We start from the raw sequence: 24,263 nt of genomic DNA on the forward strand, positions 1-24,263 counted from the left end.
AAGCACAATTATAACACACTCATATATTTTATGCTATGTGTGTGAGTGTTGAAGCCTAGGATCTTGCTATGGTCTAATTGAGCTTACGCTATATCCTGTATGTATGGTGTGCAGGTAATAAACATACAATCATAGCCTAAGTTACTATTACAGATCCATATAAATTATTACTTACCGATATGAATTACAATTACAGAAGCTAGTCTTTGTGGTCTTCTTGTTTCTTCAAGTGTCCTTCCTTAGGATATTTATTTGAACCTACACAAGCACTTAACAATCATCAAATCTCAGTATTTGTCATTATCAAAACCGGGTGCGACCTATGAGATCAACATTTTGTGTTATCTTCTAGAATTTTGTTTGTTTTCTACTTATAGTTATTTAGTTCTTAGTTTTTTTGTTTGGTTGCTGGTCTTTGGTTTTTTGGTTTGGTTTATGTTGGTTAAGTTAGTTTTAGGGTCTTGGAGTTTGCTTTTGTTGTCCCAAAGTCTCAAGTGTACTTAAAGATCCATTTGAATAAAAGATTTTATTTAAAAAAATAAAAATAAAAAAATATACCAAGCATTCAAACATCTAGCCTCCTACTCCATGTATTCATGAAAATTAAACGGGATAAAAAATCAAAATAAAAATGAAAACATGTAAGAAATATAAGAAATAGATGAAACCGTATACATATATATTTGTCATAATTATAAATCATTAGAGCTAGTTAGAGTTAATTTAAGTTTGCTTATGTTTCTCTATTTCTCTACTTCCGTTATTTTATAATATACCAACAAAACAGATATATATATATATATATATATATATATATGTATATCTAAACTAATTGATAGATATATTAACCTTCATTAGATCACTAATCCTAGAAATTAAAATGCAGTTAGAATATATATATATATATATATATATATATATATGTATATATATATATGTATGTATGTATATCTAAACTAATTGATAGATATATTAACCTTCATTAGATCACTAATCCTAGAAATTAAAATGCAGTTAGAGCTAGCAGGCATACATGTAAAATATATACTTAATTGACTAATTACTTGATTATTTATTCCCAAAAAATGATAAAATGATCTTACCTTTCTTTTTGTTTTGATTTTTCATACAAATTATATATATATATATATATGTTATGTATTTTTCTTGGTGGTGGAGGTTCGAGAAAAGAAAATTAATGACTGCCATGTTGTTTTCAATAAAATAAAATAAAAAGTAGAAACCCCACATTAGCTTTTCAGAGCCCCATTCTTGACCACACGTAGATCTCCTTTCACCTTTTGGAGAGAACTAACTGTGTATATATCGGCCTAAGGAGCAGGCGCAGGAAACGTTAAGAAGTGTCAGAACTAACTTGCTAAACAAATCTTGCAGTCTCATAGCATTAGTTTGGAAAAAAAAATTTCAAATAAAATATTATTTAATATTTTATTTTAAAATAATAATAAAACTGAAAAAAACTCGATTTTTTAAAGCATGTTTTGTTTCGAAACCATGCCGTCATCTCTATTCCTTAGTCAACTTCTAGCTCTCTCTCTCTCTCTTTCTTTTCAAACCAATTCTCTGAAAATTGCTTCAAAAATGAAGAAAAACCATACCCTTGAATTTCCTGCAGTGACCAATCTTAGGTCTTGTGAAGGATCTCAACACCAATAGCCTTCAATTCAGTAGCTAACAGTACTTGTTGAGGGAGGAAGACAATGCAGATTTTCCCAGAAAGTGTGAGGAAGCGTTGGAATTATTGGGAGCTACGGTTGTTGGTTCTTCTTAGTCTCTTTTTGCAAATCATTCTCATCATCTTTGGTAATTGGCGAAAGTACAGCGCTAGAAATTGGATTAAGGTTGTTCTCTGGTTGGCATACTTGTCGGCAGACTGGGTTGCAACTGTTTCACTCGGCATCCTCTGTAATAACCAAGGGGACTCTGACTCACTGAGCCCAGATAACGTGATGATGGCATTTTGGGCTCCATTTCTTCTTGTGCACCTTGGCGGCCCAGACACCATCACTGCCTACTCCTTAGAAGATAATGAGCTATGGCTGAGGCATTTGCTTGGACTAGTCGTTCAGGTTGGAGTGGCATTTTACATCTTTCTCAGGTCTTGGACAACAAGGAGTTACCACCTTATGTTGCTAGCCATTCCAATGTTTATTGCTGGAATTGTAAAATATGGAGAGAGGACTTGGGTTCTTCGATCTGCAAGCTATGATCATTTTGAGGAGTCGTTGCTTCCTCGTCACAGCCAGAGTCATCTCAAAATCAAGAGGCATAAGTTGCCCCCTCCAAGGCCAAAAAGTCCTAAGCATACAGAAGTGGAAGTTGTGACAGACTCATCTATGGAAGACGAAGTTATAAGGAACAGTAGTAATTCTGAAACCAAAATATACCAGGATGCTTTTTTCTTCTTCAAGAATTTCAAGCGTCTCTATGCAGACCTCATTTTTTCTGAGTACGAGATCCAAGAAAGCCGAGATTTTTTCATCAATCAGTCATTAGAAGAAGCTTTCAAAGTGATCAAGCTTGAGCTTGGGTTTATGTATGACGTTTTATACACAAAGGCATCTGTAGTCTGTTCTATTGTCGGCTGCTTACTTCGCTGTATTAGCTTTTTTTCTACTGTTTCCGTATTTGCAGGCTTCTTGATCATTGAGAAGCACAGCTACTCTAGAATCAACGTGAGCATAAGTTACACATTGCTGGTTGGAGCTATAATTTTGGAAATTTATGCAATCATCTTGCTACTTTCTTCAGATTGGGCAGTGCTCTGGCTGACTAAGAATTGCAGTGGGCATCTGAACCTGATATTTGAAGTCATCTCTTCCCTTAGATTTTCTATTGAAGATAAAAATAACTGGGCTGGTTCCATGGCACAATTCAATATGATAAATTTTTCCTTGAGACGTAAGCCGCCCAAGTTTTACAATTACTTCAGCTTTTGGAAACGGGTAGAGAAACGCCAACACATTTACTTAGAAGGCATCTCAATTGATATGAGAAAACTTTTCTTCGACCATCTCCAAGAGAGAGCTAAACTAGAAGGTGTTGAAAAAACAAGCAAACAAAGAGGTGATGGCATAATTGGGTTGTTCACCAATCTTTCTAAGTTGAGATGGAGTGTTGCAGAGGTGGATTTTGACGAAAGCATTCTTCTCTGGCACATGGCTACCGATCTCTGCCATTATTCTGACCTCAATAACACTAATAAGGATGCTTTTCACAGTCCTTATCTTCAAATGAGCAGATTATTATCTGACTACATGTTATACCTACTTGTTATGTGTCCTTTCATGTTGCCTAAGGGAATCGGGCAGATTAGGTTTGATCTTGCTACTCAACAAGCAATGAGTTATTTTCAACTCAAAGATTTAGCTGGGTATAGTTCTAGAAATGAAGCTTGCAGAATATTGATTGAAGTGGACAACGAAGACCCACCACCTTCAATGATATTGGACGGATGTGAGCTTGCTAAAATATTACAGTCTGAGCTAAAAACAGTGACAAAAACGAATGATGGTTCAGAATGGGAGAAATGGAAAATAATATGCCATGTATGGGTGGAGATGCTATGTTTTGCAGCAAATCAATGTGGATGGAGATACCATGCCCAGCAGCTTGGACGAGGAGGAGAGTTACTTACACAAATCAGCCTTCTCATGGCACATTTTGGACTGACTGACCAAATGAGGAATACTGCTGGAGATACTACAGGATCACGTCAGGGCATTAGCCGCCATGCAACTAGTTTCCGGGACCTTGTTGATTTCGTTGACAGGAAAGAGGCGGAGGTTAAAGCAATGTTAAGGAGACGTCAATTTAGGCCAATGGGGCATACAAATGAATATGATTCAGAGAACGGTGATTTAAGTCCCATGTCTATCTGACAAGGTATGTTACTGCATCCCACCCTATCTGAATTTGACCCTATTAGCTTGTTAAAGTGAGAAGAAAATGCAAGAAAGGTATATGATAAAAGGGCTAAAGAAGATACTGAACAAAAAGTTCATCTCTATTATTCATCTCTTTTCTACATGATGTACACAGTGAAGGATCCGAATATATAGGCAATTACAGATAACGGCATAGCAGAAAAATACAAAATTATCTTGCCAGCTCAGCCATTCTGTTAGCTTGAGATTCCACTGGAATATGAGGCCGTTGGGTGATTTCCTTACTGTGCGCTGAGAGCTTAATGCTGGTGTGCTGAGGTGGAGATGAAGCTGTATCTCCAACATAGCTATTCAATATTTAGTTTAATTTTCACTGGGTCAATGGTTTATGCCACGCCCAAAACTAGTTTGTTACTGTGAACTGGACTTATGTCATTATTGAATTAGATCAGGCTTGCTATGTTTGAATTGCTAAACCAGATTCAAATGGAAGTTCAATCCATTAAAAATTGTCAGAGTGATATGCCTCTACCGTGACTAGTATTTTGAGTATCCATCTCTAATTGATAAGGAGCGAATGTGTGCATTTAAGCAGGGAAGCCTGAGGTATACCCCTTATACACATGGTGACTTCCAGAGTTCCAGGCCATGAAAGCTCGGGAGTGTGCATTTACTTTTTGCGGATGGTCTTCTTTTTTGTAGGATTAAAAATGGCTCTGTATTAGATTGTCTTGAATATTCTTTTGAAGTTCCTGCTGTAGGAGCCAATGAAAATAAGAGTGCAGTTTCTATGGCTAAGAGTGAAAATGTTTTACAAAATTCATGGTTTTGAGGAGGAACTATTTTTCAGTTCCACCAACATACACAAAACTGATTGCTCCTGAATACCAATCTCTGGCAGATAGAAATTGGAACCACAGCTAGCTTCAGCCTTCATGGACTCTGACATTATTGTCTTACGCAGGGAGATTGCAACTTGTTCAGTTCAATCAATTCTATAGCTCTATGGACGTGGCATATTCATCCAGCATTTCTCTGGTAATGGCCTAATCTAAATAAAAGAGTTGGGCTGGTAACCAATGAGAGAGGTTTGGGGATTAAGGGATGGAAAATTGGAATAGGACAGTACTGCAGAAGATAGTGGTGAACCTCCCAACCATTGTCGCTGGATTCGGAGGAAATTACTGTAGTCTGAAGCTGACAGTGGACAAATTACCCGACGTGAAGCAATAAAGAAGATAAGAAACCAATATATTTTCTTTTCCTTTTTTGAACTATGCTAACCATGACTCAATTGCCAGGGTGCTAGATTTGATCATAAATGCCAGAGATTCAAAACACAGGAATAGTCTCTCCAAGCACGGAGATGTAAGTGTATATAAAGAGCTTCGCGTTATGAATAAAATAACCACTACACAGCCACTGTTCATTGGCTTCTTACATGGTATCAGAACAGTAGAGATTCATGGAGCTATCCTCTTCTTCTTCTATCCCTGCATCTTCCTCAGCTTCTCCCTCTCACATCATCACAACCAAACTCACCACAGAAAACTACCTTCTCTGGAAAGCTCAGATTACAGCATACCTACAGGGCCAAGATCTCTTCTCTTATGTTGATGGATCAACCTCCTCTCCGTCGAAATTTCTCCCTGGCTCTGCTGGACAACCACCCAAATCTAACCCTGCATACTTGGTCTGGCGACGCACTGATCAGCTGGTTCTCAGTGTTCTGTTCTATTCACTCTCCGAATCAATTCTTGGCCATGTACGCTCTTCCTCAACCTCTCGAGACCTCTGGTGCTCTCTCTCTACCATGTTCTCCTCTCACTCACAAGCCAGAGAGTTTCAGGTCAGATTTCAACTCACCAATCTTTCTCGCGAGTACCTATCCACCTCAGATTTTTTTGGCAAAGTCCAGTGTCTTGCTGATTCCATTGCTGCAACCGGAAACCCATTGTCTGACAAAGAGCTGGTTTCCTAAATTTTAAATGGCCTTGGTCCCTCCTATGAATCCTTCGTCACTTCCATTACCACCAGAGCAGATCCCTTGTCCACTCATGAACTATATCAACTACTTCTCATCCATGAAAATCGTCTTTCCCATGTCTCCACAGTCACACCTCAGTCTTTATAACTCTCTGCAAATTTCACCTCTGCTGCTGGTTCACGAGGTCGCCCCTTTCATCATGCTGGTAGACATGGTAGTGGCCGTGGGAGACACTTTCTCTCACAATCATGGAGCTCGCAATACTGTTAGCCACTCATCCCAGCAATTCTCCAACGCTCGCCCAACTTGCCAGATCTGCAACAAGCTTGGGCATGTGGCACTTCAGTGCCGAAATAGATTTAATCATGCCTATCAATATGACTCACCCCATGGCAACTTCTCAGCAAATTACACTGCCTCAAATTCACCTTCAGACAATATATGGTATCCTGACTCTACTGCCACTCACCATATTACCCATGATTTATCGAATCTGAACCTCTCTGCAGAACAATACCGTGGTCCTGATACCATCAAGGTTGGAGACGGCTCTGGACTTCCAATTCACAATTTCGATGACTCCTCTCTTTCTACTTCTTCTCCCTTTATTCTCAAAAATCTCCTTATGTTCTATCTATCACCAAAAATCTCATTTTAGTTTCGATTCTACACTGATAATAACTGTTTTTTTGAATTTCATTCTTCTCATTTTTCTGTCAAGGACTCGCAGACGAAGCAAATCCTCCTCACCGGGCCAACTCGTGACGGACTCTATGTTTTCCTCCCATTCCACCATCCTCTCCTTCCACTCATGTCAGTCCGCACGCTTCCCTCCGGCAGTGGCATCGCCGATTGGGTCATCCCTCCTTAGCTCTCGTCCGTCGCGTTCTACACTTTGGTGTGACAATCTTGGTGCTACTTACCTCTGTGCAAATCCTGTGTTTCACTCAAAAACGAAGCATATGGACATTGACTACCATTTTGTTCGAGATCGTGTTGCTGCCAATAGCCTCAAAATTTCATTTTGCAGCACCAACGATCAACTTGCAAACATTCTTACCAAGCAACTCGTTTCAGACAAATTCCTTCACTTTGCAACGAGTCTCAAAGTGGTTGACACCCCTTTGGACTCGAGGGGACGTATCAGCAGTTGAAACAAATCCAGCTAAATCCCCAACAGATTATTCCTTTCTGGTTTATTTGTAATTTTCTTCTGTAACCATTTTTTATTCGTTTTTGATTCCCACTGTAAGTATATATAAAGAGTTTCGCGTTATGAATATAATAACCACTGCACAGCCACTGTTCATTTGCTTCTTACAGGAGATAAGATTGCCACATCATATCCTCTTCAAAAACACCAAACATTTTCAAGCGGAAACCAAGGTCATAGCAAATGGAAAACACATACTGTGAGGTATCATGTCAAATGTAATGAGAAGCAATCCAAATCCCTTTCCCAATAATGCAGTCAGGAGAAATTAGATTTAGATTTGTATAAATTTAGTAAAATTTTTAACATAATTTAATATTAAATTTTGCTTAAATTCGCATAAATTTAAATTCAAAGTCTGAATTTATGACCCAAAACAGGGTGAAAAAATTTAACAGAAATCTCCACTGTTGCCTATATTTCCCCTCACGCCAAGCTTCAGATAAAACCCGACTTCAGAACAATACACAATGACGAGAAATGCATATTGCTATTTGTTAGTGGATTATTAAAAGTTTAAGGCACCACTGTTTAGAACTTTATATATATATATATATATAAAAGAAGGAAAATGAGGAAAAAAAAAAAAACCTTTTTTCTTGTTTGGTAATCAACCAAAATGGGAAAGAAAACAAATATGTATCGCAGATCAACTAACAAATTTTATATTTTACCTGCCATTAATCTTTAGTCTTTTTTAACTTTTCAACCATATTTAAATAAATTTTTATTCCTCATCAAATTTGAGATAAAGAAAAACACAATAAAAAATTTATTTTCATCTTTGTTTTTTCTTTTTCCTTCTCTTTTTTTCTTACAAAATTCTCGTAATAGGGTGTTAAATTTTTTCCAGGTCATAAAACAGTCGGATGTTTTTTATCTACAGCAGCGTACACCCCTTTTGAGTGGACGAAGAATTAAACAAGAGCCAAAAGAGATCTGCAAAAATTCCAATTTTTAATTTCTTTTCCAATGTCTATCCACAATAAACAAAGCCCTGAGCCACCCACAAAAGCTCCCTGTCTGCCTTTCACATCAGAATTGTGACACCAACAAGAAAACTCACCAAACCGCACCCAGCTAACTTCACAACCCAAAGGATTCCATCTATAGCTTGCACTTGCACTTGCACTTCAACATCGTGCACTTGAAACTAAACTACACACCACTCTTAATCCAAACCATGTTGCCAACTCTGTTTCTCAAGAATCATATATTCTAACAGAGTTCCGGATTGCCTGCCTACACACAGGACACTTAGGTGCTGCTTCGCGTTCAACAGATAGGGCACAGCGTTGGCAACAAACAAGATGTCCACATGGGACGAATGCAGACCGTCTTCTCCTCATCAAGCAGATCACACACAATGCTCCATCTGGGGCATCTCCAGCCTCGTCATCATCAACATGCACATCCACATTATTGCTCGAAGCACGGCTTTGTTGTTGCTGCCTCTGATGGCGCCACTCTTTCCATCTATTCCAATTCCTGAGGGAAATTAAAATTTAATAAGAACTGTAGTTCAGTTCTCACAATTACATGCACCACTATTCTTATTTGCTAACTCCTAAGTTCGCATTTGGTTCACAATTGGGAATAAAGTGGGAGTTGAATAGATATTATGCAGGACTATGATAATTTACAAGAAAATAAAGCAAAGTTTTGCATTTTTCCTCAAACATGGAAAAAGATAAGAACAGACGACACTGTCAAGAAATTTGGGAATAATCATTCATCATTTATTCCATGTTATGGATTAATAAGACTTTTTGCATGTTAGCTTTGTGATGACAATTCATTAACAGACATGCTGCCAAACAAAAGTTAAGTTTATCAGAGGCATCAATTACTTTTCATATCCCAACACTCCGTTCAAATGCATGAAGACTTTGGGGCAAATGGAGAATAGTTCAAAAAGCTTAACATAAAATAGAGTTAAATTAGTTCCATCAAACTTGTTTAGGATATGGTACTTTTGTGTTTTAAGAACCAATTTCATCTTAATTTTATTTAAGTGATTATGCAGATGTTCATTCTAAACTACCAACACTCTCTTCAAATGCAAATGCAAATGCAATGCAAACAAAAATGAACAATATTTCTTGGACTAGTTGCTAACAGGAAATCAGTGAAGAAGAAAGGAGCAAAATATTTCTTTATGGTCTTCAATACATTTGCTTTTATTTTCACTTATTCTCTCCAAGAATGAAACAAAATGATGGAATTTTCAGATTCATTCCCTTGGCAATGTTCATCAGATTAATTGTGAGCTACTATCCTTCTAATGAGACCCCATCAGTATAATATTAAACCATTGCCATGTGAGAAAATATTCTGCTGTTTTTTTAATAATCCCAATGCAAGTTGCCAATCTAGTTCAATTTTCCCTCAGGTAAAAAAAATTATTCATTATGTTAGCCGGGCTTTAAGCCAAAACCACAGTACCTTACAGCTGCAAAGCCAAGGATGCCAATTGATAGTGAACCAAGAACAATGCCACTCCAAAATAGTATTTTTGTCCTAAAGGCAAGCTCTACTACCATCTGATCCTTAGTCATGTCCACGCTGCAAAGGCAAATCAAGATGCTGGTCATTCCACGGCAAAGCACCAGCATAAGAATTAAGCATTAAAATCTCATAACACAATGCATGGATACAATGAGTTGCAATGAGGACTTAGTTAAATGAACAAGTATAACTTTTGGAAATAATAAAATATTTCGTATGTATATATATGGTACAAGAAGTTGATGCCTCAAAAACTATAAACAGGAGCACAAGAGTCATTAACATCCCAACAGATGGTACCCAGTACTACCATCAAAAACAGATGGTTAATGCTGAGACTAGTAAGGGGATATCCTCATAATTAGTTGATCTCTTCAGGGACCATCCATCATATCCCTTGACATTAAAATGCCAAGAGCAATGCAGCCTAGTTAAAAAAACTCCAAAATGTCACAGGCAAAAAATAATATATTTGCCAAAACAAGTGCTAGGGTATTGAGTACAATGAAATCTTTCAAATTCCTTTTCAAAAACAAAGTCCCCTTACAGAAAATAGGGAAGATCCTTGCAGGATTTGATCTCTGGGATTCCATTTTTCAAACTGCAAATGCCAACAGCACTAATATCCTTTCCTAATGGAAGAATTCTCTCTTCATCCAGCAAGCCAACCTTCAAAAATGATACCAAATAATTTCTTGAAAGTGTTTAACAAAATGAGCATGAAAGAAATGCAATGTCTATGATCAACTATAGGAAGTCAACTGTTAGAATCACATTATTTAGAATAATAAAAACTACGCAGAACTCACAGCTGTTTAAACTTACAGGGTATTCATGACCAAAAAGTGCCTGGAGGAAAGTGTAAGGAGTAGCATTAACAGGCTGCAGCTGATGAAAAACTGTTGTAAGAGGTAGCGGATGCCTTGATCCATCCATGTTGACCACAACATAATCAGCTTGTGGTCTCCAATCAGAGTCAACCAGAACAAAAGGAACCTGGAAGACATGGAAGAGAAGATGAAATCATCAATCTTAACCTCCAAAAACCTATATGGAGAAACCAATTCCAATTATACCAAAAACATCTATTTTCCTGCATTAGCAAAAATATAAGAATAACTCACATGCTTTTTTGGTTGGCAAGCACAAACTAAACAATTCAATATAGGATCCAATACCCACATTAAACACAAGTACAGAATCCTAACAAGTTCCAAATATTCCCCCATCTTGTACTACAAGAACCTAAGCCACTTTCTATCAGACCTTTCTGTTATAGACCATAAAATGCTGAAATCAAGGCTTATTCACTGGCCCTAACCCATGCCAAGCCACATTCAATGGCCACTGCCCACTGTAAATTATTGGACTTATTGCTGAACAGCATGTACCTTTTAATCACAAGCCATCTAATTGTTTTGGGAAAAGGCAAACCATGCATATTTCATGTTCAAGTAGTGTCCAATTTCCTTTCTTACTCAAGTTGGCAGGAAACAAAGAAGTTTCGGTAAGTGACAAACTTGCAGCCACAGAGGATATAGTTCTCAGAATCCAAGCTTCACAAGAGCCGCCCATTTGCACAGAAATATAGCATCAGACTTTGGGTAAGTGTGGTTTAGTGGCTGTTGACCTGAGTACCGAAGCAGTTTCCAGTTTTGCTACTCTTTGTGAGCTGTGGTATTTAACAGTGGCCTTTGACTTAAGAGTTCCTTAGGTGGAACAGCTAGGTTGTTCAGTTTCAGTATCCAGTTATTACCATGGTCTTAAATTTCCACGAAATTGTTGAAATTTTCATTAAAATTTCCGATTTCCATCACCCTAGAAATCGAAATGGCAGTCGATTTCCGTCTTGCATAATTTCCGTTGAAATCTCAACAAATCATCCGAAATTTATTGAAATCTCGAAATTTTAGCGAAACTTGTCGAAATTTGAACTATGCAATGAAATTTTCTCAAAATTCAAATGAGGAATTTAGGAGTGCAATGAAATTTCTCTTTTTATTTATTTTATTTATTTTTATCGAAACAAATGATTATTACAAGTGCTTTTGAAATTATATGAAAAAATAAACTTACAACAACATTTTATTTTCACTAAATATGTTCAATGTACATTATCTTACAAATATGTTTGACGCACATATTATATTACAACTTCTCCACCTTATACACAGCATAGATGTATTTACTTGTAATATATTAGTCCTAAAACTTACATTATTATATTTATCAATCATTTCTAAAGCTTCATAAAAAAATTCCATGTTTTATTACTAATTTCCATTATTTTTTCAAATCAAAATCAAAATTTCTATCAAAATTTCCATACTTTTGGAGCTTCGAAATTTGAGTCGAAATCGAAATTTAAGTCCTTGGTTATTACTAAGGTCTCAAGTGTCTAGATGGTTGTAAGGTTTTTCCTTTTCTTTGGGGGTCATATGACTGACTTTCCATGCTTGTATCTCCTCTACTCTTTATTTTTTTTTTTTTTTTTGTTTATAAGGTCTTGTAGGTGAAAAAGCTAGGTTGGAAAGGATTATGAGGGATTTACTTCGATTGGGATTAGGAAGAGAAGGGATCATTTTGTAAGTTTGGAGTTAATCTGTAGGGATAGGGTAGGCAAGGGGCAGGGGAGGGGGTGAGGACTGCTTGGGTTTTGGAAATTTGGTTTCTAAAAACATTGCCCTTGTGGTAAGTGGTTATGGAATTTCCCATTGGAACTAATTCTCTCCAGCATAAAGTCATCAAGAGTAAATCTGGTTTGCATGTGAATGGATGGGACACTAATATTGGAAGTAGAATTTCTTACAAAAATCCCTGGAAATATATCCCACAGGCTTCAACTCTTTTTTTTTTTTTTTCCCCTTGTATTGTACATAGAATGGGGGATGGTTTTCAGGTCCATTCCTGTGAGGATATTTGAGTAGGAGAGATTGCTTTTGTGTTGATTTTCATTCTCTATTTTCCAATGCTTTGCACCTACATGCTCCAGTTTTTTTAGATATCGAAGAAGATTGTGTTTCCTGTGATTTTCCTTTTTCACGGGAAAATTAATGATAGGGAGGGTGAGGAGCTCTCTGTCCTTCATTTGTTGCACTCTTTTTTACCCTCTCACAGAGGGGATGGTAGGATTTGAACTAATCATTCCATAAACTCATTCACGGGAATACAGAGGGGATGGTAGGATTTGAACTAATCATTCCATAAACTCGTTCACGGGAATTGTTAAAAACAGAGCGTAAAACGGAGCTGCAGATCCTACTCGGGAAAGAGAAATACCCACACTAATAGCAGGTCTGATTCTAGCATTATTTTCAACTCCCCGAAGCATTTTGTCGCTTACTATGCCCTTCCTCATCTCTGGGTGCCTAGCAACCCCTTGGGGTTATCCTGCACTTGGAAGAAGAGAATCAAATGGAGCACCAAACAACGCTTCTTCACAGACCAAGAACTACAAGATCACCCCAGAATGAAAGGGAGCTTGCCCCACCCATGAGTGAATATTTCATAGTAGCCTCATTAGACTGTACATCTTTCTTGGTATATCCAGATAGTAGTACCAAAATGGATGATTTGGTGTCTATTACCAGTTCTTCCGCTCGGGTCCTCGCCACCCATCAATGCATGGTGTTCTTCGACTCATTAATACTCTACATGACAAAGATATTATTGACTTGAAAACTAACTTCAGATATGAAACTTTGAGAATTCTGAGATGATTTCGTTATTCCCAATAAGATGTTTCTAGTGGTGTGCTCTCTTGCAAATCTTTTTGTTCTGATTTGATTTGTCTATCAAATTCCTCTCTCCTTGCTAATTTTGTAACTGTCTCCCTTAAAGTTACGCTTTTGTGTGAATGACAGATTATTAATAAAGTTAACACCAACAATTAGTTACAGACTAGAAGGCCCCACAAGGCTTTTCCTCCTGAAGTTTGTGTAATGTGCTTTGCTAGCAATGAGACTCGTGCTCATTTGTTTCTTCATTGTGCTCCTGACTGGCATTTGTGGAACAAGCTTTTTTGTTTATTTGGTGAGTGTTATGTATACTCTAAATCTTTGGAGGCTTTTCTCTTGACTCTGTTTTTAGAAGTTTTGGGAGAAAAAAAAAAAAAGGAAGTGAGGAGATTACAGCGATGCGCAGTTTTGGCTATCTTATGGGTGATTAGACTTAAAATAAATAATTGCATTTTCCATGATCTTTGATTTGATGTAAAAAAAGGATCACATGACTCGAACCCATGACCAACTGGCCACAAAAGTGCAACCTTACCATTGATCCAAGGCCCACCCTCTGCAGAAAAGCAGGGGTAAGGATGTGTACACTGCATCAACCCTCCCCACCTACCATCGCAAAACAGAGAGCCTTGTGGCCTGAGGAGGCCCTTTTATGGGTCTCCTCTTCTAGATGATTTGGGTGCTTTGGTTTTTCTGATCTTCAACAAGACTGGAAGGCAGCTTCAGCTTGATGTATTTGTTTTGTTTCCTTTTATGAAGCAGGATTTCTTATACTCCTTGTATATTCTCTCCCTCTATAAATAAAATTTTCTGTTTATGTCCAAAAAATTGTTTTCCAAATGCTTTTTGACATAAAAGAGTGAGTTGGAGGGGAATAAGGCTAAACTGTTGTTGCCTACAAATAAACCCTCCTGGTCAAGTCTCCCTATCATAGGTAGACACAATCATGATGGCAATGAAATTTTACTTGGAAAGTAATTTGGGAAACCATAGTCCACGCCAAAATGTTCAAAGAATAAGCTCTATGATCAGTTTGACTTCAAGTAGGTCTAGGGAGTTGGCTTAGTTAGCAGGTTGTGATCTTCTGGATTGGGCCTTGTCTTATCTTGGTGTCCGTTGATAGGTAACCCTAGCTCTGTGGTTTTTCAGGATCTGGTGGTGATAAAAGAGCCTCTAAGCATTTGGATGGGCGGAAAGGTACATTATTTCCTGTAGGAAGTCACATTGCTCTTATCAAGCTTGTCTCACAATATCCATATTTATTGTTTGTCTATTTTTAGGATTCTAATGAGGCTAGCCAATTTTGAGAAAATCATGCAAGATTTCCTTTGGTTGGGGGTTGGGGATAAGAGAAATTTGTCTTGTTAGTTGGGAGATTGTCTGTAGGTCCAGGTTAGAGGGGGGGTTTGGGTCTTGGTAAGTTGGTGCCTAAAAACACTGCTCTTTTGGCGATGGCAGTTTCCCTAAGAGTTTCCCTAAGAGGAGTCCTCTCTCTAGCTTAGTGTCATTTTAAAATAAATTTGGCATGCATGTAAATATTTGAGATGCTAATTTAGGAATTAGATGTTCTTCTGGAAGCCCGTGGATGTTTATTTGTTAGGTCTACCCTTCTTTCTTTCTCACACTAACCCAATGTTTAGTTCGCAGAATGTATTCCTAGGAATAGATTAGTTATGTAAAAGCTTGATAACTCTATTCTTCCTAAAAAGGCATTTGCTTTTTCAATTGAGATGGGTTACATTGTTGGCCCACAACCTAATAGCTTAAGCTTTTAGGTAAAGTGGTAGTCTAGCATGGTATCAAAGCTAGTTACCAGGAGGTCCCAGATTCTAGTCTTGTTGCCCGCATTTATTGTGTGGTGTTTAAAAAAACTATTGTGTTCCCTAGCATGGGTGTTATTTATCATGTGTTTATCTCTCCAGTGCTGTCGGACTGCACATGCGGGGGAGTGTTAAAGCTTGATATACATTGTTAGCCCACAACCTAATAGCTCAAGCTTTTAGGTAAAGTGGTAGTCTAACAAGCTATAATAGGTTAGTTACAATTAGTTATACAATATATATATATATATATATATATATGATGTCATAAAACAAATAACAATATGAAACTTTTTACGAGTCCATAACAAGGAATAGACAAGGAATAATTATTCCCAAATTTCACCATGAGAATGTATATTCTTTTCTTATTGCGTGTCGAACAAAATAATAAGGAACGGAGAAAGAATAACTATTACCTACTTTCCAAAAATTTTACTATATTTTACCTTACTCCAAAGAATAGCTATTTTGTGAACCAAACAAGCTGTAAGTGTCTTGGGTAATTGTTCTCATATTTGTTTTTGGGCAGACTTCTAGATGGGTAATGCTGCTTTATTATGTTCTTTTTCTCATCTTTTCATTTGAGTTCAGGTCATTATGAGGTTACTTCTTTTTTATTTCTAAAGGTCATTCATTTTCTTAGGACTTCCATTTCTATAGAACTATTAATGATAAAGAGGTGGAGGGGTTGTCTTCCTTGTTGATATCATTGGGGACTCACTGACCTTCCCTTGGGTGGATACACATTCTTGGTCTTTACTCTTCAGTGGCTTATTTTTGCAAATCTTTTAGCGACTACTTGATTAATACTAATATCACCTTTCCACTCCATAGAATTATTTGGAAGGCCAAAGTTCTCTCAAAGATCAAGGCTTTTATTTGGTTGGTTGTTTTTAATAGAGTTAACACCAACAATCTGTTGCAGAGTAAGAGATCTTCAAAGGCAATTGCTCCCACACTACATTTCTTTTTCTTGATAGTTCTGAAACTGTCTCATTTGTTTCTGCCCAGCTTGTTTGTTTGGAAAAGTTGGAATATTGAACAAGTTTTTTGGCCTTTTGAGAGAAAATTAGGCTTGTCCGGAATTGGTGGAGGATTTGTTGGTCACTTCTTTTGCTGGTTTTGGTAAAAGGAAGGATGCTCGTGCTTTGTGGATATGTGCAGTTTTCACTGTTCTTGGGGCTTATGGACTGAATGACATGCTCATATATTTATGGGAAAAAACTGAACTATCTTTGTTATGGGAAAAGATTCATTATTTGGCCTCGCTTTGGTGTACTTCTGCTCGTTGTTTTTAAAGGAGCATGATTTTCTGATACCCAACGGGATTGGTTGGCATTCCTTGGCTAATTTTTATTGTTATTTATTATTTATTTATTTGTTTATATTTTTATTTCCCGTCCATTTCTTTGTAACTCCTCTTTCACATTCTAATACACCTTTTTTCTCATTAAAAAAAAAAAATGGGGGACTTACTAGCATTGTTAGATACAAAAGATGGGAACAATGATATATTTAAACTTGTTAAAACTAGAGAAAGGATGAGCAAGGACTTAAGAGTTGTAAAATGTATAAAAAGTGAGATGATATTTTCTTGGTTAAGGACAAAGACATTAAATAAAAATGGCGAAGTTACTTTAGTAAGTTGTTTAATGAAAATCAAATAGAAGGCATAAACTTAGATTTGACAAATGAGGAAAAGGTTAAAAATATGAGACTTATTCGCAAAATTAGAGTTAACAAAGTTAAGTGTTTGCACTAAAATAGATGAAAAATGGGAAAGCTATAGGACCGGATAGCATTCCAATTGAAGTTTAGAAATGCTTAGGTGATAACGGAACTATATGGTCAACTAATTTATTTAATACAATTATAAAAACTAAGAAAATGCCAGATGAATGGAGGAAAAACACTTTAATACCTATATACAAAAATAAAGGAGATATTCAAAATTGTAATAACTATCGTGGAATTAAACTTATGAGTAATATGATGAAACTATGGGAAAGGGTAATTGAACAAAGATTAAGGTTAGAAACAAGGGTCTCAAAAAATCAATTTGGTTTTATGCTTGTGCGATCTACCATAGATGCTATATATCTTTTAAAAAGATTAATGGAAAAGTTTAAGGAAAAGCAAAAAGAATTGCATATGGTATTTATTGAACTAGAGAAAACATATGATATGCGAGGGTTCCTGCATCATTCTGGACGTGAGCAAGTAAAGACATTAGTTCAGAAAATTAGGATTAGATTAGCAACTTAGAATATAGGGGCACTTACGGGTAAAAGCATGGAAATTATGGATACAATGATCAGAAGAAGAATTAATATCATTTTTCTTCAAGAAACTAAGTGGGTGGAGGAGAAAGCTAAAGAAATTGATAAATCGGGATTTAAACTTTGGTACACTGGAAATAAAAAACATAAGAATGGAGAAAGAATTATTATAGACAAAAACTTAAAAGATAGCGTTGTTAATGTAAATAAAGTAGGGGATAAAATTATAAAAATCAAGATGGTATTAAGACAAGGGATAATAAATATCATTAGTGCTTATGCTCCTCAAGTCGGTTTAGCAGAAAATCTTAAGAGACAATTTTGGGAAGATATGAATAGTATTACACAAGGCATACCAAAGACTGAGAATATTTATAGTAGGAGATCTGAATGAACACGTTGGAAGGGATAATAAAAATTATGAGAGGATACGTAGAAGATATGGATATGGAGACAAAAATGAGACTGGAGAGATGATCTTAGACTTCGCTATGTCATATGATTTTAGTATAATGAATACTTGCTTTAAGAAGAGAGAAGAAAACTTAATAACCTTTAAAAGTGGACAAAATAGAAGTCAAATAGGTTTTTTTTTTTTTTAACTATGAGGGTAGATCGTTTATCATGCAAGGATTGTAAAGTTATTCTAGGTGAAAGCCTAACCACACAACATAAAGTCTTAGTGTTAGATATAAGTATTAAAAAATGAAAGAAAAAGGATAAAATAAATCAGTGTAAGAGAACTCGGTGGTTGAACCTAAAAGGAGAAATATAATAAAATTTAAAGATAAAATTATCAAAGAAGGGTATTGGACTATACAGGATGGGATGGATACAAATACTCTTTGGAGTAGATTAACTAACTCTATTAAAAAGATAGCAAAAGAGATTTTAGGTGAATCAAGGGGAAGATTCTCGAATAACAAAGAAAGTTGGTGGGGGGATAAAGATGCACAAAAAGCCATAAAGACAAAAAGAAAAAGGTTTAAAATGTGGCAAAAATGTAGAAATAGGGATAACTTTGAAAAGTATAAAGAGGCAAGAAAAAATGCAAAAAAGGTCGTTAGTAAAGCTAAATATAGATCATTTAATAGTTTGTATGATAAATTAAATACAAAAGAAGGGGAAAGAGATATATTTAAACTTGCTAAAACTAGAGAAAGGAAGAGCAAGGACTTAGGAAACGTAAAATGTATAAAAAGTGAGGATGATATTGTCTTGGTTAAGGACGAAGACATTAAAAAAAGATGGCGAAGTTACTTTAGTAAGTTGTTTAATGAAAACCAAATAGAAGGCTTAAACTTAGAATTGTCAAATGAGGAAAAGACTAAAAATATGAGACTTATTCGCAAAATTAGAGTTAACAAAGTTAAGTTTACGCTAAAAAAGATGAAAAATGGGAAAGCTATGAGACCAGATAGCATCCCAATTAAAGTTTGGAAATGCTTAGGTGATAACGGAATTATATGGTTAACTAATTTATTTAAAACAATTATAAAAACTAAGAAAATTCCAGATGAATGGAGGAAAAGCACTTTAATACCTAAACACAAAAATAAAGGAGATATTCAAACTTGTAATAAATATCATGGAATTAAACTTATGAGTCATACGATGAAACTATGGGAAAGGGTAGTTGAACAAAAATTAAGATTAGAAACGAAGGTCTCACAAAATCAATTTGATTTTATGCTTGGGAGATCTACCATAGAAGCTATATATCTTTTAAGAAGATTAATGGAAAAGTTTAGAAAAAAGAAGAGGGACTCGCATATGATATTTATTGACCTTAAGAAAGCATATGATAGGATACCTAGGAAAGTTCTATGGCGGGTTTTAGAAAAAAATGGTGCATGTAGTAAGTATATTGATGTCATTAAGGATATGTACGATGGAGTAATGACTAGTGTAAAGACTATAGATGGAGAAACTAGAGAATTTTCAATCACCATAGGTGTACATCAAGGATATGCTTTGAGTCCTTACCTTTTTGCTTAAGTGATAGACCAATTGACTAAGAGTATTCAAAAGGAGGTTTCATGATGTATGTTATTTACAGATAATATTGTATTAATTGATGAAACTAGGGACGGGGTAAAGGCTAAGTTAGAATTATGGAGAGAAGTTTTGGAATCTAGAGGCTTATAGATAAGTAGAAATAAGACATAATACATTAAATGTAATTTTAGTAATTTGAGACAAAGTTAAACTTGATGATAAAGAAAAAAATAACACTTGTAGATTTCGATACCTTAGATCTATTATGCAAGATGAAGGAGAAATTGAAGATGATGTAATGCATAGAGCTAAAGCAAGTTGGGTAAAATAGAGAAGTGCTTCAAGTGTGCTTTGTGTTCGTAGAATACTCCTAAAATTGAAAAGGAAGTTTTATAGGACAGCTATAAGACCAGCTATGCTATATGTATCGAAATGTTGGGCGATGAAGAAACATAATATCCAAAAAGTAAAAGTTGCCGAGATGAAAATGATTAGATGGATGAGTGGTATAACATTGAAAGATAAATTAAGGAATGAACATATTTGCGGTAAGTTAGGTGTAGCTCCTATAGAAGATAAGATAAGGGAAGGACAACTCAAATGGTATGGACACTTACAACGTAGGCCACATAGTGCATCAATGAGGAAGAGTGAGTTAGTTACTGTGGGGGATAGTAGAAGGGGTAGGCGTAGATCTAAAATAACTTGGGAAAAGATAATAAGGATTTAATATCCCTGAATCTATCAAAAGAAATGGTCGATGATCGCATAAATTGGCGGAAAACAATTCATATAGCCGACCCCACCTAGTGGGACTTAAGGCATGGTTTGTTGTTGTTGTAGAAACATATGATAGGATACCTACGGAAGTGCTATGGTGGGTTTTTTTTTTTTTTTTTTAAATGTGCATGTAATAGGTATATTGATGTCATTAAGGATATGTACGATGGAGTAATGACTATTATAAGGACTATAGAAGGAGAAACTAGAGAATTTCCAATCACCAAAGGTGTACATCAAGGATATGCTTTGAGCCTTTATCTTTTTGCTTTAGTGATGGACCAACTGACTAAGAGTATTCAAAATGAGGTTCCACGGTGTATGTTGTTTGCAAATGATATTGTATTAATTGATGAAACTTGAGGCTTTGGAATCTAGAGGCTTTAGGATAAGTAGAAATAAGACAGAATATATGAAATGTAATTTCAGTAATAGAAGGAATATTGAAGACAAAGTTAAACTTGATGATGAAGAAATAAGTAGCACTTGTAAATTTCGATGTCTTGTATCTATTATGCAAGTTGAAGGAGAAATTGAAGATTATGTAATACATAGAGTTAAAGCAGGTCGGGTAAAATAGAGAAGTTGTTCAAGTGTGCTTTGTGATCGTAAAATACCCTTAAAACTAAAAGGGAAGTTTTATAATACAGCTATAAGACCTGCTATGTTATATGGATCAGAATGTTAGGCGATGAAGAAACTGAATATCCAAAAAGTAAAAGTTTCCGAGATGAAAATGTTTAGATGGATGAGTGGTATAACACTAAAAGATAAATTAAGGAATGAACATATTCGCGGTATGTTACATGTAGCTCCTATAGAAGATAGGATAAGGAAGGGACAATTCAGATGGTATGGACAGTTGCAACGTAGGCTACACAATGCACCAGTGAGGAAGAGTGAGTTAGTACTGTGGAGAAGTAGTAGAAGGGATAGAGATAAACCTAAAATAACTTGAAAGGTGATAGTGAGTAAGGATTTAATAGCCCCGAATCTGTCAAAAGAAATGGTTCATGATCGCATAAATTGACAAAAAAGGATTCATATAGCCGACCCCACTTGGTGGGACCTAAGGCTTGGTTTTGCTGTTGTTGTTGTTGTATTATCTTATACATTCTTATTTTTATAATAAATTCATTTTCTTCTGCTGCAAAGCATGCTAAAGACGTTTTTTCCTCTTTTTCTCGTCTGAGAATCCACTTGGGAGCACATCTTGGACTTAGATTAGCTACAAAGGTGAAAATTTCGTAAATAATATTAGTAATTCATACATCAGTTTTTTTTGCACAAGAATGATAATAGGCAGGCCAACCATACTCTTCTTCATTTTTCATTTGGTAGAGCTCTATAGGGGAACAGACCCATGCAATGATAAGAATCTGTTAGGTATGTTCCAACTTCCAAGACTGAAATGAAAGCTCTTTTTTTTTTTTTTTGTTTAGGGTGGGGGGGGGGAAGGGGTCTTTAGATAAAAATGTAAGGTGAAGAATCGGTCCAAAATCCCTCTCACTATTTTCTGGACAGAAAACATATTCAAGGGGTTGCTTTCTTATCAAGTTTTCAAGTATGTGAATGGAAGTTTTTTATTTTTATTTTTTTTCTTTTAAGTTCTAATTGTAGCAAGTGTAAGACTCTTAAGACTCTGAATTTGTCCACTCTTCCCTTTGTTCTTGTATAGTGATACTGGTTTTTTTTTCCCTGGACTTTCAATTGCATGGCCAGGTGTCACGAGCTAAGTTTGTTCATGGTATTATGCTTGCCTGTGACCGCTTATCTCGTGTGCTTAGGATGGGTTTCCATCATGTAAATACTAGTGTAGGCTAATTTTCTTCTAGTAGTCTTTGTAAGTCAAACAAGGCAGTCTGACTCCTCGGTGACTTTGATGTTTCCTAGTGCCAAGATAATAATTATATAAAAACCTCTTTAGGGGAGGGTGAGTGTTCATCAATCATTGTAAAACTCACTAGCAATTGTCAACGTGCTTAGCCTACTTGCCTCCCTCGCTAAGTACAACATGTCAACGGAGGATTTGTTAATGAATTATGTTTGCTTCAATGTTTACTGCTTGCTTGCCACGACTTTCATGAATTGATTATTGTTTCCGCTGCTATATGAATGAATGTTAATGAAAGTGCTTCGTGGATGAATGTTGGTAAACGATAGGCTGGCTAGTTAAGCAAGAGTGCTTTAGCTAGTGCCGCATGGCTCTTCACAACGGTGTGAAAAGAGGCGGACCGTGACATTTGGTATCAGAGCCAAGTCGGTGACACTTGGTGAGAGCCCAAGGTTGAGTTGCGATGTGAATTCGATTGCCTTCGTTGTTGGATTTGGAAAGCTTTGGTAAGTGACCATGGCTCCAAACAATGCAGAAAGAATTAGTGCACTGGAAGCACAGGTTGAAGAGACAACCAACACTATGGCCGCGGAGGTGGCCCAGATGAGAGAACTTGTTGATGAGGTGATGGGATCACAAAAACGTCAAGCAGGTTTGATAGGCGACATGTCAGAGGACTTTCGCCACACAGTTGAAACTTTGCAAGCCCGGATGGCAGATCTGGATGCAAAGATGAATGTGATGGTTCTTGCTATGGGGAACTCCAACACTCCGGGAGTTAGCAAGACCAAGGTGCCAGAACCCAGGACGTATGGGGGTGCCCGAGATGCCAAGGAGTTAGAGAACTTCTTGTTTGATGTGAAGCAGTACTTTCGCATTGTGAGGATGGCCTCAGAACAGGCAAAGGTAGATACTGCGACCATGTACTTGGTTGGTGATGCCAAACTGTAGTGGCGTACCAAGTACAGAGAAATTGAAAATGGAAGCTGTCTAATTGATAGTTGGGCAGACCTAAACAGAGAGCTCAAGGCTCAATTCTTTCCTGAGAACGTTGAGTATAATGCAAGGAGAAAACTAAGAGATCTCAAGCATACGAGGTCAATCAGCGAATATGTGAAACAATTTTCTGGTTTAATGTTGGATATTCGGGATATGTCGGAGAATGACAAGTTGTTCTATTTTCTTGAGGAGATGAAACCATGGGCAAGAACTAAACTTCATAGGCAAAGGGTTCAAGACTTGTCAACTGCACAAGCGACTGCAGAACGCTTGACTGACTACGCTAGTGATGATACCGCTTCGTCCAAACGGTTTGGCGGAGAGGAAAACAGTGGAAAGTCTTTCAAGAATGGCAAACTCAAGAGTGGGGGAGCCGACTCTAAATCATCAACCTCACAGGAAGTTTCGTCGTCTCAAGGGTTCAACACACCCAATGGAAAGGGAAAGGGTAAAATTGAGTGTTTCTTGTGTCGAGGTCCTCATAGAGTTTTTGAGTGCCCTCACAAAGCATCACTCAATGCTTTACAGGCTTCCATTGTAGAACAGGCAGTGGAAGACGATGGGGAAGAGGATGATGCCCCGAGGGTGGGTTCAGTGCGGCTGGTGAACGCATTGGAAAAGCAGGCAAAAACACTGAAAGTTACACGAGCAAAAGGGTTAATGTTTGTGGACTTGAGGATAAATGGGAAGAGTACTCGCGCTATGGTGGATACGGGGGCTACTCATAATTTTGTTTCGCAGTTGGAAGCAGGGAGACTCAACTTATCCTTAGAGAAAGATACAGGACGCATGAAAGCAGTTAACTCTGTAGCCCAGCCTACTCTGGGAGTAGCCAAGCAAGTTACTGTGAAGCTTGGACAGTGAGAAGGTCATGTGAATTTCACAGCAGTGCCATTGGATGACTTTCCAGTCATTTTAGGAATGGAGTTCCTAAGGGGGACGAGGGCAGTGCTGATGCCTTCAGCTGGTTCCCTATGTCTGATGGGAGATCACTCGTGCATGGTGCAAGTCGTTGCAACCCAAGGAGACGACGAGATGTCCCTTTCAGCCATACAACTCAATGAAGGATTGGGTAAGGGTGAGCAGACACGTCTAGCCACGGTGGTGGTAGACAAAGAAGTAGGCCAAGAGCTGGAGCCTACGACCATCCAAGCGGTGTTGGATGAGTATAAGGAGGTGCTGACGGATAAGCTGCCT

General features: G+C 36.9%; 3 protein-coding genes across 4 annotated transcripts in view; 2 read left to right on the forward strand and 1 right to left on the reverse strand.

Annotated features, from left to right (window-relative positions):
- Positions 1-1,721: 1,721 nt before the first annotated feature.
- Positions 1,722-2,671, forward strand: LOC131163550 (uncharacterized). Its single transcript, XM_058120144.1, has 2 exons — positions 1,722-2,557; positions 2,656-2,671. Exons 1-2 carry the CDS (start codon positions 1,722-1,724, stop codon positions 2,669-2,671), a joined length of 852 nt encoding a protein of 283 aa, XP_057976127.1.
- Positions 2,672-2,811: 140 nt separating this feature from the next.
- Positions 2,812-7,437, forward strand: LOC131164539 (uncharacterized). 2 transcript variants are annotated; one of them, XM_058121805.1, is made up of 2 exons: positions 2,812-6,433; positions 6,617-7,437. In XM_058121805.1, exon 1 carries the CDS (start codon positions 2,886-2,888, stop codon positions 3,900-3,902), a length of 1,017 nt encoding a protein of 338 aa, XP_057977788.1. In that variant the 5' UTR covers positions 2,812-2,885; the 3' UTR covers positions 3,903-6,433; positions 6,617-7,437. The 2 variants fall into 2 exon arrangements, with proteins under 2 accessions (XP_057977788.1, XP_057977789.1); XM_058121806.1 differs by having other exon boundaries at positions 4,935-5,276; positions 6,617-7,213.
- Positions 7,438-8,046: 609 nt separating this feature from the next.
- The window catches only part of LOC131164538 (E3 ubiquitin-protein ligase SPL2), a 34,049-nt gene continuing 17,832 nt past the window's right edge, over positions 8,047-24,263 (reverse strand). Inside the window, exons 3-6 of the mRNA XM_058121804.1 lie at positions 10,442-10,612; positions 10,164-10,285; positions 9,554-9,673; positions 8,047-8,596 (exon numbers count right to left, since the gene is read on the reverse strand). Of these exons, the coding sequence (XP_057977787.1) occupies positions 8,311-8,596; positions 9,554-9,673; positions 10,164-10,285; positions 10,442-10,612 (699 nt within the window). The 3' untranslated portion in view covers positions 8,047-8,310. The remainder of the gene's footprint in view (positions 8,597-9,553; positions 9,674-10,163; positions 10,286-10,441; positions 10,613-24,263) is intronic.

Source organism: Malania oleifera, chromosome 9 (genome assembly GCF_029873635.1).
Source record: "Malania oleifera isolate guangnan ecotype guangnan chromosome 9, ASM2987363v1, whole genome shotgun sequence".
Taxonomy (NCBI): domain Eukaryota; kingdom Viridiplantae; phylum Streptophyta; class Magnoliopsida; order Santalales; family Ximeniaceae; genus Malania; species Malania oleifera.

Coding starts and splice junctions, on each gene's coding strand:
- LOC131163550 (XM_058120144.1), top strand. CDS start 1,722: ATGCAGATTTTCCCAGAAAGTGTGAGGAAGCGTTGGAATTATTGGGAG.
- LOC131164539 (XM_058121805.1), top strand. CDS start 2,886: ATGGCACAATTCAATATGATAAATTTTTCCTTGAGACGTAAGCCGCCC.